This window comes from Epargyreus clarus, unplaced genomic scaffold, assembly GCF_041222505.1.
Source record: "Epargyreus clarus isolate Ecla_fem2 unplaced genomic scaffold, WU_Ecla_fem_2.2 ptg000035l, whole genome shotgun sequence".
In the NCBI taxonomy this organism is placed as follows: Eukaryota; Metazoa; Arthropoda; class Insecta; order Lepidoptera; family Hesperiidae; genus Epargyreus; species Epargyreus clarus.
The window spans coordinates 6,281,092-6,297,976 of record NW_027332240.1 but is presented as its reverse complement, the minus strand read 5'-3'; the positions used below and the strand labels follow the sequence as shown (position 1 = coordinate 6,297,976).

General features: G+C 34.7%; 1 protein-coding gene across 8 annotated transcripts in view; it reads right to left on the bottom strand.

Annotated features, from left to right (window-relative positions):
* LOC140756754 (A disintegrin and metalloproteinase with thrombospondin motifs like) overlaps window positions 1-16,885 on the bottom strand; it is a 175,990-nt gene that overhangs the window by 16,230 nt on the left and 142,875 nt on the right. For all 8 annotated transcript variants that reach the window (XM_073092304.1, XM_073092305.1, XM_073092302.1 and 5 more), the window contains 4 exons: window positions 12,545-12,680; window positions 9,693-9,800; window positions 1,621-1,756; window positions 1,082-1,211 (listed from right to left, as the gene is read on the bottom strand). In XM_073092304.1, the coding sequence (XP_072948405.1) occupies window positions 1,082-1,211; window positions 1,621-1,756; window positions 9,693-9,800; window positions 12,545-12,680 (510 nt within the window). The remainder of the gene's footprint in view (window positions 1-1,081; window positions 1,212-1,620; window positions 1,757-9,692; window positions 9,801-12,544; window positions 12,681-16,885) is intronic.

Here is a 16,885-nt window from a genome sequence, read left to right as displayed (position 1 = left end):
CCACATCTTGCACGTTCGTGGCAAGAACGTCCGTGCAAACCGAACCGTGGAGGACCGCCAGGAGTCCAGTTGGTGTGGATGGAACTTCATCCTTCGGCGAGTGGTGCGATGAAGGAATGGTGACGTAGGCACCAGGTTTTATAGTTCCTCGGAACACTCACCATCGTAAAGTAGTAGCTATTCCACTACCTACATTTCATTAATTTATGTAAAAATACAATAATGCTTGTGCAATGATTGCAAATGAATGCAAAGTGAAACAGACATGGCCGGCTATACATTTTGTTAAATGACATTTACAAATTTAATCAATTTATTATTTTAATCCCTTTCTAATAAATCATTTTCGTTTTATTTGATTGTTCGTTCACGAAATGGCCATGAAACATTTTAAAATAAAATATAAGTAAATAAATTATAATGATTATACTTAAGTAGAACGGAGTAATTGGTGTTAAAAATGAGGTCCTACAAGTAATTATATTTTTCGTAAACAATTGTAACCTACTTTATAAATATCATAATATGACTGATGCAAGTCGACTGGTACCTACTTAGTTTTAAAATCTATTGTATTTTTGTTCTCTCCCATAAAATTAATAAATAAAGTATTGTTATGTCAAATTCATTCAACATTATTTATCAAGACATGATGTCTAATGTCATTCAAATATGTATCTACGTCCGAGGTCTACGTATATACATCAACATAATGTGCTTATTATTGTTATAGTCCGCGCCAAACTGCTAGTATGCTCTGAAGTTGTTACGAGCAGGTGGAGTCATACAATTTGCTATGGCGACGCGATTCATTTCTATATTCAGATCGGACTAGCAGTTTTACGCGGACTATATATCTACGCTTTAGGTACGCTACTTATGTCAACAATTTATTTATGAATATTAATTAAACTGTCAAAAATTAAAGAACCAGGAAGAAAAGTTCTTTCTGCGCCTTTTTAGAGCGCTCAGGGATTACGTCTGGGGAAGATCATAGATGTCCATGGGCGGCAGTAGCCACTTACCATCAGGTGGACTGCATGCTCGTCTGCTACTCCTATATTATAAAAAAAGAACTTACTCGAGAAATAATGATTCCAGCGATGGATATGCGTATTCTGGGCCCTTTGAGCAGTTTGTATCTGAGATCGACACCGTTCCAGAAAGACACGAAGTATCGCTTTATTTGCACGTTGTCACCGCCGTGTAACCTATGAGTAAAAATGCATTTTATTAATCAGGAATTTCCTTACATGTGTGACCTACGTGTAACGGTTGTAAATAAGCTACATATGACTTGAATTAAAATAGAGTTGTCTGGAACCCTCTTTTATATTACTGTAGGACACTGATCTCACCCAATTACTGGATAAAACCTAAAAATGATTGAATAAACTACTCTAATACGGAGCACAGTTTCGGATGTTTTGGACGTCTAGTTGTAATTCATAGAGTAGGTCCTGTATAGGGTAAATTTTCCAACTTGTACCTCTTTCACTTCGGACATTTAAGAGAATAGAGCTCAAAATCCCGTAAGGTAGGTCAACAATATTAGGATTTCAAAAGTAACGCGAGAAATAATCTATGTTTAAAAATAATTGTTCGTCTCGTCATACTTACCTATACCCATCGTAGTCTACAATGACCAGTATTTCAGGGTAGATGACATAAGGAGCTTCTCTTTTCCTCCGAGTGTGCGATTCTGTGGAGCGTTTCCGTCTAAACCTCTTGCCTAGGTGATCTGGTTCCATGAAAGCTGAAAAAATAAAGCAAAATGATATATTTTATAATAATCGGGTATATCCAAATTCAGAAAGCATTTATTAAAAATTAATTCATATAGAATACTTTCTGAAAGTCAACAAACTACCACCGCTTCGGTGTTTAATGGAAGTAATGTATAATTGTCAGCCATTTTCCCAATATAAATATTTAACAAAACGTGTTTTTTAAGAAAATCAGGAAGATATATCATTTAGTACAATCTGTAACAAATTACCTATTAGATAATACTAAAAAATAATAGATAAGCATATACCTACAGCATAAAGTTTAGGTCGTATGCACTGAAGTAGGTAACGAAACATAATAAAATATAGCTAAAGTCCATAAATTTAGTTACGAGGTAACGAAATTTTATTCAGATTTTTTCTTTCTTTCAAAATACGAAACATCAGGTAAATTCGGATTGACTAATAACACGCAATATCTCGGAATTTTACAAAAGAAAGAAGGTATTCGCCATTAACAGCATTCTTGAATTTTTGAAATTCAACTCCGTCTGTCAACTCGTCTCATTATGTATGCAAAATGTTTTAATTTAAATAATTACGTGCCATAACATCTTGTATTTTAAGTAGGGACAACATTTAATAAATCAGGAAAGCGCGAAATATAAGTATGGGTATAGATTATGTTACAGAAATTTAATTCGTAATGATAATCACATAACTGTATTTTATAGTGTTAAGTAGCAAAGGAGCATGCAGTCCACCTTATGGTAAATGGCTACTGACGCTCACACATAGGTATCTACTGTATACAACTCCCGATAACATTAGATTTATACCTGAGGTCATAGATTAGTAAAGATACTTCGCCGCCTCGAAATTGAATGAAGCCACAAACGGCTTATTTTAGTAAGTTCTTTTTTTTAATTCTTGACAAATAAAAACATTTTTAGAGAAAATATCGGAATAAATAACTAATACTGCGTAATTTACGTCATAAATAAATAATTATTTCAAATATTTTAGGGACATTTTAGCACGGAGACGTGGCAAAACTTTTTTACGCAACTATTTCAATTCTCAAAGTTGGGTACATTTTCTTGTTAGGAGTGAGTAATCTTTACTAATCTATGCCTGAGGTTAACAATAAATGCGTTTTTCCTCCTAAGGAAGTTGAAAAACCTCGGATAAGTATGTCTTCCACACCCTTCATACCAGAATACAGCAACGTTTAACACTGTCAGTATTAGGCAGATATAGGTGTGGTGGTGATGCCGCCGGAGTCGAATCACAGAGGGTTGTACCACCTTCACTAATATATATTTTGTGAATTAGCAGGCTACATGTGAATTTATGCACCGGATTAGGAAAAATACGATGTATGATAAAAGAATCGTTGCTACATCTTTTATATAGGTATAGTCCACGCCAAACTGCTAGTCCGCTCTGAAGTTTTTGCGCACAACTACAAGCATAATAATATATTCCGTAATAACGTAAGGGCATACTAATGCAGCAATGTACCAGTGGGCGAGAGCGGGCAGCGGACGGGTACCAGGAGGGGTCCCGCGCTGTCTTCATCCCGCTAATATCTACAATTTGCTATTTGACGCGACTCGTTTCTATATTCAGAGCGGACTAGCAGTTTGGCGCAGACAATAACTAAATCAGTTTATTTAAGTATACGACGTTTACCTACTTTAATTTACGTCACATACATTATACCTATCTATAAGTTTCTACTGTAAGTTAGTTTTGGCTTAGAAATTAATTTACGAGTTTAAACTTGAATGACGCAACTGTCTGTCTCAGAAACTGGTAGTTACTACGGCAAAATATCGAATAATATTTAATTATTTTTCATTATACCTACACAATTTCGAATTCTAGTTCGTGGGAATATAAAAAAATAAGTTTTGATGACCCTATCCTATCTCAGACGACTAAATTAAGAATATAAATATTTTAAGAATCCTTATTTTCTCTGCCTAACTTATTACAGCTATATTTGTATTAATATATATAAAATATTTTAATGATATTCAGTCAGGCCTATGAATATAAAATGATGAAGCTAGTAGATACCTATCTACTCGGTATCATGTGTCAAAGTCTTGATTAATATTTGACAATGAAGTATTCCATATTCTAGTTCTAGTATTTTAGTTATCCATAACGTTCAACTATTAAATTTATATCATTCCATTCATCCATTTACATTCGTAGATAAATAATGTGTTTTTAATAAAGCCTAATATACACGTGTACCTGTCCTTAATAAATATGTACAAGATTTTTTTTAAATACTTAAACATCGTAAAAGGTAGGTACACACTGATAAATTAGTCTACGCACTGCCCTACATAAATATTAATAACGAATACGTTAAGTCGGTTTTCCCTCCCGCGACTATTCTCGAATTACGAATTAATGGAGACCATCTTAAATTCATCTTGAATGTATAATGAGGCTGACGCAAGACCACACGACCTCACGACCTCTCGCAAATTCTGGTCATAAACTCTTCATTTGATACAAGTTTATTCGTTCTTGTTCTACCACGTAGATACATCACAATTCAATTTGCAAGATACAGTGACATTTTTATAATGTTCAGAATTCGTTTAAAAATATCTTTGTGTCATCAGCAACAATATTGATTTCGTATTTTAATTTATTTTACAACTCATTTGAGTTAATGAAGTATTGCCTCATGATATTGTATTTTTAGGTTTCTAAATGACATTAAATTTATTGGCGTTAAATTAATGAAAGGAAAAGTTAATATGTATCTACTAAATAATAACAAAAAACCCGGTTTAGAAGTATGCACACAACCAAATTCCTTTAATCAAAGTTCAGTAAGGAGGTTTGACTTAACGATTAACCGTCGTAGAGTCAACTTACTCTGATGATGCTCCGTTTTGGAGCGAAACACGTGTTGGTGGTGGTATGTATGGTCACATTATAAGGATGGTGGTGTATATTTTTTGTGTTTGTTTTTTTTGTTTGTTTGTTTTTTTTTTACATGGAGGGAGGGTGGTACATATTGCGAAGTAGTTTTAATCTTAACTTAATAGCATGGATTTTCGCAAAGTAACGCCTGATACAAATAACTATCAGTAAGGAGGTTTTTTTTTTTTTAATTTATCCCTCGACAATGTCCGCTTGTAGAAAAACATCCTTATGTCATAGTACAAAGGTGTCATATATATGCAGACAAAGTCACGGGCAAAAGCTACTTATGTATATCACAGCCCTAGGAGACTAGATATGTTTTATGTTTATCGTTAACATAGCATAGATTTTGCATCACGTTTTGGAGACTTGCAGCGTTCGGCCGCGAAAACTCACGTTTTAGCGATTGCAATAAGGTTCTGGGGAGTTACTACCATCTCTTAACACAATATTATTTTAATCATACTTTTACTTTTTTTGCAGGAAATTTAACTTATCAAGCAAAATATGACAATTTCAGTTGGTTTTATAATGGATAAGCGAAAAATTAATAAGTTTGTTCAACTGTGTATGACGGAATATTTTACTGTTTTAAGGAGGAAATAAAACTTTCCTGAACTATGATAGTTTTTAAAAGATAATGGCAGGCCCGCTGGGCAGCGCTCAAATGCTTGCGAAGTATAGCGTTTGGTCTCTGTGTGGTCTAGCTTCCGAAAACCAGATAAATTGCCAATCGCCGACGCTACTAGCTCGTCTGCTGGGGCACTTAAAAGGTTAAAACAGACGGTGAGGCGTCACAGGCAATACCGCCAATTAGTGGCTAGATATATAATTTTATAATACAGCCATATAATAAATTGTCTTTGCGAGGCGACATTTCGATAAATCGAAACTAGTTTGCATAATCTGTCATACCTACAGGTGCCGTTCCCGCCGTACAGTGAAGCACGTGTGACTAGTAATACCCAAATAAAGTTCAAGAACAAACGTGACTTGAGAGTAATACCTAACTATGTAATGTTATTTTAGTACCCATATTAATGTTTATGTAGATTTTAGCGGTAAACTTTACGTATATTAACTTTGCCTTACAATATGGCCTATTTAAAGGTGTAGGACGTAGGTACATATACGTTATAATATTATAGTCTCCGAATATAATGGACACAACATATGAATAAACGAAAGAATGAAAGGACAGATAGACTTAAGTTATAAGGATTTCGACATAATCGTACCTCTTTTTATATCCTTAAAAAAAGGAGAAGGTACAGGCGTATAGTCCGCTCTGAAGTTGTTGCGAGCAGATGTAGTCATACAATTCGCTATGGCGACGCGAGTCATTTCTATATTCAGAGCAGACTAGCAGTGTTACGCGTACTTTACCTACCTACCTATCTATTTGATAGAAAGATGATAAAATACAAGATGCCGTGAGAACTTCATTATGCTAAATAGTCTATTAATATCAGTTACATTTTGTTGAGTAACCTAATCTTACTTTATATTAGATCTATGGTAAATTTTATGACGACTTATCACATAAATTGATGGCGCCTCTAGCGATAAAAATTGACAATCATAAGATTCATGGAACTTTATCGTATATGATTTGACTGTAAATATTTAAATCAATGTTTTGAGAAGTCAAAAAGGCAATGGATATTCTTAAACCTTGAATTACGCAGCAGTTTTGGATTAAGGAAAATTTCAATAAGCCGAATTTACATTACAAATATTTTTTTAATCAATTTACGGCTATTGAATTCAATTCAGATATTGATCGGGATAAGATGCGACGTTATCGAAAGGAATACTTTCAATTTTCGGTTTGACATGTCAAAGTTTTTAAAATATCATTGTAATAAATATAAGAAGCGTTTCAAATTTACATTTAAAATGTTAAATTTATGTTTCGTCGAATGTAGAAGATTCGGAAAGCGTGATTGCTTAGTTGTATGATTTACACACAGTCACATACACACACACACACATATTAAACAAATCCTACCTAATCTTATAAATGCGAGTGTGATTTTGTTTAAAAGTACCGTTCCGGAGGCATAAATGAAAACCACTGAGGGGTCGTTCAAGTATTACGTAACGCAATTTGGGGGGGAGGGGGGGTCTTGTAAAACGTTACGATGCGTTACAGGGGCGGGAGGGGGTCTTCCGTAATACACGTTACGTAACATTTTTTTTAATAAAAAAATAGGGAATTAAAACTCCTAAATTGGCAACCCTTTTCATTTACGTTTTACGGGAAATCCCTTGAATGAGTGGGTTCAGCCGACTTAGTTCGGCTTTTTCGGAGTTGATGTTTTATTAGTTTTTACTCTTATTCGGATTAAAAATCTCTTGTTTTATTTCTTAGTATTATAAAGTAAATATGTAAGTAAAATTATCCCAAGGATAAAAACTATAACATAACTTTTTAGCGAGTTTAGGGTAAAAATTGACACTTGAGTGTTACGTAACGTTAGGGGGGGGGGGTATAGAAAAACGTTACGGTGCGTTACAAGGGGGGGAGGGGGGGTCAAAAATCTTCAAAAATTGCGTTACGTAATACTTGAACGGCCCCTGACCACAAGCGAAGCCGCGGGTAAAAGTTAGTTATACGTATAAAGGGTACAAATTGTACAAGTCGGAATTAAAGAAATATTTATTCAACCGATTTTTAAAACAACTAATTAGATTGTACGTAAATATTTTCTTTAATTATGATTATAATAATACTTAACACGACACTCGCTTAAGCACACACGACAATAAAAAAAAACAAATAGAGTTTTTCGCTATCTCTTTCACTCAATACGGCACAGACAAAGACAGGAGCAGTACGCGCGCAAATACACAGATTATACAAACGCGTTGGCATTCCCGCGGAAACCGGCACCATTACCATAATCGATGTCTCGATTACTATGCAATCGATTAGTATTCGGATGCCGGCTGCACGTGACGCGGGCAGCCTGTACTTACTGCACGTGTATGAAGTAATAGATAAGATCATAAACAAATTTATTATAGAGGTCCAAGCCTTAGCTTAAATGTCAACACTAAGGTCTCATAGTAGGTACGGATTCTGAAGGTTTAATTGCTAGATATATTACAGGTAGGTAATGTTAAGGTATTAAAGTTATTTTGTCCGTGGATTCGTTTGTCTATTTGTACGATTTTCAAGTAGAAGTTTAAAATGGTAAATTTAGATTTAAACTTCTGTGGGCACTTTATGTATTATTGCCATAATCTTAGCGTAAAATCCAATGAATTTTAAAATATTGTTTAGTCATTTTTAACATTAACTCCTACATAAAACTATAATGACAAAATACATTCGTGCAAATTAGTTTGAAAACATAGGTTGTCTTCTTTATGTGGTATTTTTTTCTGCCTTATAACAGCAGTTTCATGTGCTGCTGTGGTCTGGTTTCAAGGGAGATAATATACTTATCCGAGACATTCCAGCTCAGTCCTTAGGTGTAGCAGCGCGTCTTGGCCGATCTCAAATAGGAATCTGATCTTATCTGTGGTTGATTTCAGATGTTCATGGTCGGCAGTAGCCACATACCATCTGGATTCGATACTAATCTGCTAATTCTATATTATAAAAATGTATCAAATTTTGTTTGCTTTCTTTCCCATGGTGTAGTACTCCAAGCTTCTTTATGGAGAGATATCCCCATGAAGAAACCCTTACATTACATACAAAATCTTAAGCAACAACTGGTAACTATACACCGGTGATATTCAGTCTGCGGTAAGGCGTATAAAAATAGTCGTTTCGCGAACACGTGTGTCACTCTACCGAATGCAAATGAGATCGGCTAAAAAATATACCACGTGAATATAAATTTAAATTATTACTCGAATTACGAATATCGTTAAAACTGATGACGGTGCTTATAAACATCAGTTGAGAGAGTAGTTTAAAGGCTCAATAGTAGGTATAGTCCGCGCCAAACTTCTAGTCCGCTCTGTAGTTGTTGCGCGCAGGTTTAGTTAGCATATACTCCGTAACGTAAGGGCACATTAACGCCGCTATGTACCAGTGGGCGAGAGCCGACAGTTGCCAGTTGACAGTTGGGGGGGATCCCGCTAATATCTACAATTTGCTATTACGACGCAACTCGTTTCTATATTCGGAGCGGACTAGCAGTTTGGCGCGAACTCTACCTATGTAATAAAAATGTTTTATTAACATTGCAAGATTGTTTTAATTAATATGGGTAAATTAATTGCGTATAAAATTTATAACTGGATTTCTAAGATCATCTTTAGTGTTAATGAATCGATCTTATAAACAAGTTGAAAGGGTTACGTAAGGGTTTCTAGGTACCATAAAATAATGCGTAGTATTGGTTCAAAACATAGCATGAGTATCAATAAATTAGTAATAAAATATTTGTTATATATTTTACTTATATTTATCACATACTACAAAGGTAAATACTAAACATTTTATAATCGATTATTAAATTAATATATTATAACTAGTTGACCCGGCAAACGTTGTTTTGTTATATAAATAAAAACATGTTAACGGTGAACAACCCTTGTCACTTAGTGGTATGAAAAATAGATAGTAGTATAGTCCGCGCCAAACTGCTAGTCCGCTCTGAAGTCGTTGCGAGCAGGTGTAGTCATACCATTTGCTGTGGCGACGCGAAGCATTGCTATATTCAGAGCGGACTTGCAGTTATACGCGGACCATAGGTACCTATATGAAAATTTAAAAATATAATACAGCCTGTACGTCTGTACGTCTGTCATAGATTTTGGAGATGTTAAAATCCGTCAAACCTTTTGGTCTGTAGCGCATACTAAAGAATGAGAAATACACATATATTCTCTAAAACATTACTCTCCGCAGGGGGTAAAATATAAAGCCCGATCCACAATCTCGCGAGAACGCTAGAAAAGCACGAAAATCGAGAATGTGAAGCCGATACGAATCGGGTTTTTCTCGCGAGAATGTGGAGCGGCTTTAAGGAAAAGACTTACCATAGTCACTTAAATGATCGCTCTCGATTGGGTCCCTTTTGATGATCACGTGTTGGGCGCCCTGCAGCGCCGTTTTCAGCCATTCCTGCTCTTCCTTTTTCCTTTTAACTGCACAAAAACATAATTAGTCATTAACACTTCTATTTAGCATTAAGTACAATTTCTGTACTACTAGATTATGTTAAGAGTAAATAAAAAAATATAAGAAGTTTTGGGCACCTCTTTTGGGGCATTTGGGAAACGTGGTGAGATTGATTGTTTATAAAACCGACAGTTAGTACTTGTTGAAGTTTGTTACTACCTAAATATTGCAGAATGCGGAAACTAATTTTTTAGTACAAGTGTAGTCCGCGCCACACTTCTAGTCCGCTCTGAAGTTGTTGCACGCAGGTTTAGTTAGCATCCACTCCGTAACGTAAGGGCACATTAACGCAGGTATGGGCCATTGGGCGACCCGCTAATATCTGTTTTGCAATCCGATGTGACTCGTTTCTATATTCGGAACGGACTAGCAGTTTGGCGGGGACTATACCTTAAGTCTTGTACCCAAAAATAGAGCTGCATATTTTCTATGTCGGAAACATATATTACATCTGTTTAAAAATAGTTATCTGAATATTAAGGTGTATAAAATAATCACAAAGTTATTACATAAGCAAAATCGATATTTAAAGCGATAGAAACGAGTTTAAAATATGATTTGCAAATTATAAAAGAAACTAAAATTATTCTAATGAAGTGACACAATAAACCGGTTTAATTATGCTAAACGTGAGAGATAAATTTATTTATAAGGTAGGTATGGTCCGCGTAAAACTGCTAGTCCGCTCTGAATATAGAAATGAATCACGTCGCCATAGCAAATTGTCTGACTACACCGGCTCGTAACAACTTCCGAGCGGACTAGCAGTTTGGCGCAGATATATGATATTAGATATGATATAGATATAATTTTCGATTTTAAAAAGTATGGTGAGGCTTTTTACATAATTTGTGTTTTTTGACATAAATAAAGATACATATGATTATAATATGCCAAATTTCCATCATAAAATAAATAAGAAATTCGGTGACTATTTATATATTCGTATTTTATGGATTGAAAACACTAATTTTTGCAAACAGCTTTTTGTCTGTATCTTCTGTGAATCTTTATGTTATTTACGGTGACAATATAATCAAAATATGAATTAAGTACAATCTTTTCATTGCCCATCGTACGCACTTTTTGTCACGACAGTCGCTCGACAAACGCGTTCGATTCGTCGACAGTCGTTTGGTATGACGCTAAGAGGTCTTCGAACGAGTCGTAATGAAATCGTTTCGTGGAAATAACTAACGACAGATGTGTAATTGGTATTTATGGGTTGGTATAGTTGGTATTTATTGCGACAAGAATTAAAAATAAATAAAATATCTTTAAAAATACTGGCAATTAGATTTATTACAATATTTTTAGCGTAACAGTACTGATAATCTAGTGGTTAGAAATTGTGTATCTTAATCAGGGAATCCGAGGTTTGAATCTCTGACATCTCTGATTTTTATGTGCGTATTACAAAATAATTATCACTTGCTTAAAAGGGGAAGGAACACATTGTGTGGAAACTCCCATGCTTGACGTAGACTTCACACACCTTTAAGATTTTTAACACGCTTTTATTAGCTTCAGACGTATGTATGTTGGTATGTTAGTATGTAACGGAATCTTTGAACATGATTTTAACCCCCTTCAAAACGTCGGATTAACTCGAAATTTGGCATACTTATTAAGGACCGATGACAATTCAATATTTTAAACATTAATAGTTTTGTACCATTGTCCTTATCAACATCCTCTGGATTAACGATTTTCGAGGCGAGATTTTTCAAACACCTTCAGCAAAGTTCATCGCAACTTTAGATTGCAAATAATAATTATTGCTATTTAGTTTCAATAGGCGTAACTTTTATATCGTGATTTTTAGTTTAGAAAATAATAATGTTATTTCCCTATAACTCAAATGTTCTGAAACATATCTATAATGCGCTCTTTTAGAATGATTTTTAGGATTCCGTACTCAAAGGTTAAAACGAAACCCTTTGCGGTCTGTTCGTCTGTCGTTGGGCTTTATCTCTTAAATCGTAATAGATAGACACTTGATTTTTTTACAAACGATGAATAATGGTGGTCGCTATAACGAGAAATACTAAAAATTAATAAATAATTATAGTTCAAAAAACTAAAAAACACGCTTTTATGATAAAATCAACTAAAAAGTAGAAAATAATTTTCAATCTAAGAATCAATTAAGGAACAGTAAATAGTATAATTGTGGAAAAAGTGTGGGGTGCTCCATTTATCAGGTTCGAAAAGCACCCCACACTTTTTCCACAATTATACTATTTACTGTTCCTTAATTGATTCTTAGATTGAAAATTATTTTCTACTTTTTAGTTGATTTTATCATAAAAGCGTGTTTTTTAGTTTTTTGAACTATAATTATTTTAGAAAAAAACTCATTAAAAGTCTGTGAAGCCTACCAATCCGACCTTGGCCATCGCGGTGAACTATAGCCTAAAATCCTCTCAACCTGAGAGGAGACCCATGCCCAGCAGTTGGACAGTAATTAGTTGATGATGAAACTTTTAGTTTATGACTGTGGCGACCTTCGCTACTCGTCAAGAGATGGCGCCACGAGTATTCTGAATCGCGCTATCGAAGTTTTCTAAATATCTGGCATATATACAAGCTCCGAACTGAGATAGTTGGAGCACGGCCGCTCCCCGGGCATGATCACCTAGCCCACAGGGAGATCTCCCTTTGCCAAATGACTTTGCATGAAAAATCTTAGCGTTTCTTCGCAACTTACCAATAGGTAGTCCAGTGTCGATGGAGACCATGTCAGCCATGCTGGACGGGTCCATGAACATCTCATCGTCCTGCACCGCGGGCGCCATCGAGTCCGGGATGGGTTTGATGACTAGATCGTGACCGATAGAGCCTTCCTGTGGTATAAACAATTTATTATAGATTTTTAGAACCTTGAAGTGGTAAGAGCATGCAGTCTATAGTTTCGTAAGTGGTGACTGCCACCAATGGTCACGGTAATATTTTTTTTTATAATATAGGAGAAGCAGACGAGTATGCAGTCCACCTGATGGTAAGTGACTACTGCCGCCCATGGACATCTGTAATCAACGCCAGATAGGATTAGATATTCCTACCTGAGGTCGGCCATATGCGCCGCTACCCCTGAGGACTAAGCTGGAACGTCTCGGAAAAGTATGTTTTCCTTACCACATCCTTCAAAACGGAACACACCAGCGCCTAACACTGCTATTATTAGGCAGAACCCTTTGTGGTTTGACTTCGGTGGCACCATCGCCACACCTATTTCTGCCTGACAGGAGCAGTGTTAAGTGCTGATTTATCTGATTTCAAGGGTGTGGTACGGGAGACATGCTTTTCCGAGGCATTCCAGCTTAGTCCTAAAAGGTAACGACGCATCTGTGTCCGACTTCAGGTAGGAATCGAATCCTATCTGGTGTTAATTACAGATGTCCATGCAGTAACCACCATCAGGTGGACTGCTCGTTTGCTACTCCTATATCACATTATATATAAAAAATCTTATTATACAAGCGATGTGTACGAACAAGTCCCTTAATAAAATTTCGCAAGTATGTCCAAACAAGTTTGTGCTGAATATCGGGTGCGTGGTCAACCCAAACCGCGGGCTCAGGTTGCGCCGCTCACTGGCTACTGCAACGTATCCGTTTACACGATTGAACTGACGCAGGTTCCACTTTACATTTAAAGGTTTTAGTTACTCGTAACGTTAAGTATGTTCTTTTATTTTAAGTTTTATTTGTTTATTTAAGCGTACCCTTAGTATGAGAGTCTACATTTTTACAAAAATGACTGTTTTTGTATTTGTTTACGTATTTCCCGTACATTTCCAATCAGTTCTGATACAGTCCGCTAGGAGCGCTGATTGGAAATGTATGGGCAAATATAGATTATTTACGTTTGTTAAATAATTAATGCTAAAAATTTACTGCTTCTTTCGCAGTTTTTATACCAAGAGACACAGAAGTGGAGAACTATTATAAGTAGTTTATGACTATATTTGTAGTGTAATCTTTTCGTAGAATCATTGGAAGTAGTTACAATTTACATGCAATTAAAACTGCTTGAGTTATAGGTTATTTCTATCAATGTCATATGAAGAACCTAAATAGACAAATGAAATGATTTGATATATAAATTATCTTAATACAGATAAATCGGTGATCTTCCTGGGATATATGGAGGTTAAAAGCTTTTTGCTTATAATATGTACTTATAATATTTGTAGGCGTTGGATCTAATCAATTAATGTACTTATAGCACTTAAATATTAGTAGAAAGTACATAGAGCTTATGTAGGAATAGTATATTACATAATTTGTCCACAGAGTTTATAGAATCAGTGCAGTAGCTTATAACATTAAACAGCTGGAAATATTTCAAGTTTCGAAATCCTAACCTGTCTCGATTATTCACACAACCAATAATACTATTTTTATTTCAATAATACACCTTTGAACGGGTCAAAGTATTAACGTCATGCGGTCATTACAGCCCGTGGTTTTCCTCCTTTTGTTGTCTGAGAATTGAAAAAAGGTATGAGCATTAATAGTTGAAAAATAAAGGTCTAAAGATTAACCAGTCAGCTGACTACATTTCATTGAATCCTTGTATAAATGGTGTCTAAAGTGTCGTTGTCTAATGAATCTTAGAGTGTAAGTTGTATGTCTACATGACTTCTCTACATGTCTAGTAATACGCACTTGGCGCGGTGGACTATGGCCTAATCCTTCTTATTCTGAGAGGAGACCCGTGCCCAGCAGTGGAACAGTAATGGGTTGACAACGGCGACATGAGTAAGGTGGTAAGTTCTTTGACGTTAGCATGTGACGGAACCACCGTCACACCTAATTTTGCTTTAGAGCAATAATATAGCGCTGATGTGTCCTGCTTTGAATGATGTAGTAAAGCACATTGATTTCACGGCATTACATCTTGTTTTTTTTATATCTTTTATAATATAGGAGTAGCAGACGAGCATGCAGCCCACCTGGTGGTAAGTGGCTACTGCCGCCCATGGACATATGTAATCAACCCCATATAGGATTATATATTCCTACCTGAGGTCGATGCGCCGCTACCCCTGAGAACTAAGCTGGAACGTCTCGGAAAATTATGTCTCCCTTACTACACCCTTCAAACCAGAACACAGCAGCACTTAATGCTGCTATGTGGCAGAAATAGGTAAAGTTTTAAGGGTTTGTGAATACATTCAAACATAACTTCTGATCATTAATTAATTTAAAGATTACTTACATAGATCATAGATAGACAATGACAACTTAGTATTAGGCCTAATTACTTTTTTCTTACTTTAATTACATATATGTATTTTTATAAAAATATGAATTTGCAACTTTCTTTAAAAAGATTATAAACACCGAAACGCGAAACATTTTTGACAGAATTAGATATAGAATTTTCTTAAGTAAAGTGTAAAGGATACGACTACATCAAACCAAAAATCATGTTCGCATATCATACGTATCATTACGTCAAAGCCACATTGTGCGTACTACGTTCCCGGAGGCTTGCGCAAGCGCATGCGGCCTTAGTCTACTTGTAGTCCATTGTCTTCTGGGATACAACCAGTCTTTGTATGATAATGGTCTTGTTGATTAAAAGAATTTAACACTTTGCTATTTGTAAATTGGTATCATCCTCGAGAATTATTATATTAGAACACAAGAACAATGACACAACAATACATTATAGAACACAAAAACAATGTGTCTACTCCTTTATGTGATAAGACAAAGAAGTGCAGTGTCAGAAGACGCTGCCTTCATTATATGATTATTTAGCAGTTTAACTTAGCGTAGAATTACTCATTAGTCTTATAGTAGGCTAGATTGTAATTAATATAAAGTACCGTATTACTCATTCAGCACTTTATACATGCAAAAAAAACCTCGAGAATGGCTGTTATGTATAAATTAAATTAGTTGACTAAAAAAATGTGTGATTTTTAATATTTTTATATCATGACAGATTCCGTCCAACAATATTGTAATGGTAACACATAAGAGTAGCATTAGCATTATTTATTATTTAATTATTTGTTGTGTAAATTAATAAGTATCAACGATCTTTATTTCATGACTTTCTTAGGTTAAAAAATGAACCGAATATACCATATTCTTACAATAAAATATCGTAAACTGACATTTCCAGACATTCAAAAATTATTTTTATTATCAGTACCTATATGTAGTATATCTACACTTGGAATGATCACTGGATAGATATATTTAACTTTATATCTAATAGATACAGTATCTATGATTATTTTATTTCTATTTTTTGGGTGCATAAAAATTTGCAATTACTTAAGTCAACCATGCAACCTGCATATGCAAATTCAATTAAATCAAATATGCAGTACTGTCTAGTATTAACTGTTTATTTTAATAAAAAACATCAACATCCGCTTACGAATACTTTGTAAAGCGATCAATCATACATAACCTTTTATTTCATAGCATTGTTAAAATTATAAACAATTATTTTAGTATATTTGCAACATACATGCACGGAAAACCCCAAAATGTCATACGTTACAGCAGTGTTTCTCAACCTTTTTATTTGCACGACCCCCTTATCATGTGAAAGTAGTTTGAGTTCCCTTACCTTATATTCAAATTCTTTATTTGCTTAAGCACAGTTATTACACAGATATTATGTACAATGTTCATACTATAGTCCATATACCTGTATGAAGTTTGGAAAATACTATAAAATTAATATAAATTAAAATTAGTTACTAATGAAATTTGATTACTGAATGTTGATTAATAAGTTGATTAATAATAATAATTAAATAATATAATGTGAATTTTTCGATAATACGAATATCAAATTTGTACAATACTTTTTCTTTATTTTAGTACTAGTAGTATTTTAGATCCGTGCCTATAATTGATATTTAATTAATATTTTTTTAACATAAATGTTTTGTTTTTTTCAAACCTTACATTGTTTTAAAAATGTTTAATGACCCCTAGGGGGTCGCATCAGGTTGGGAAACACTGAGTTACAGTAATCACGTCGTGCCTATAATTCTTTGGAAAAAACTAATTAT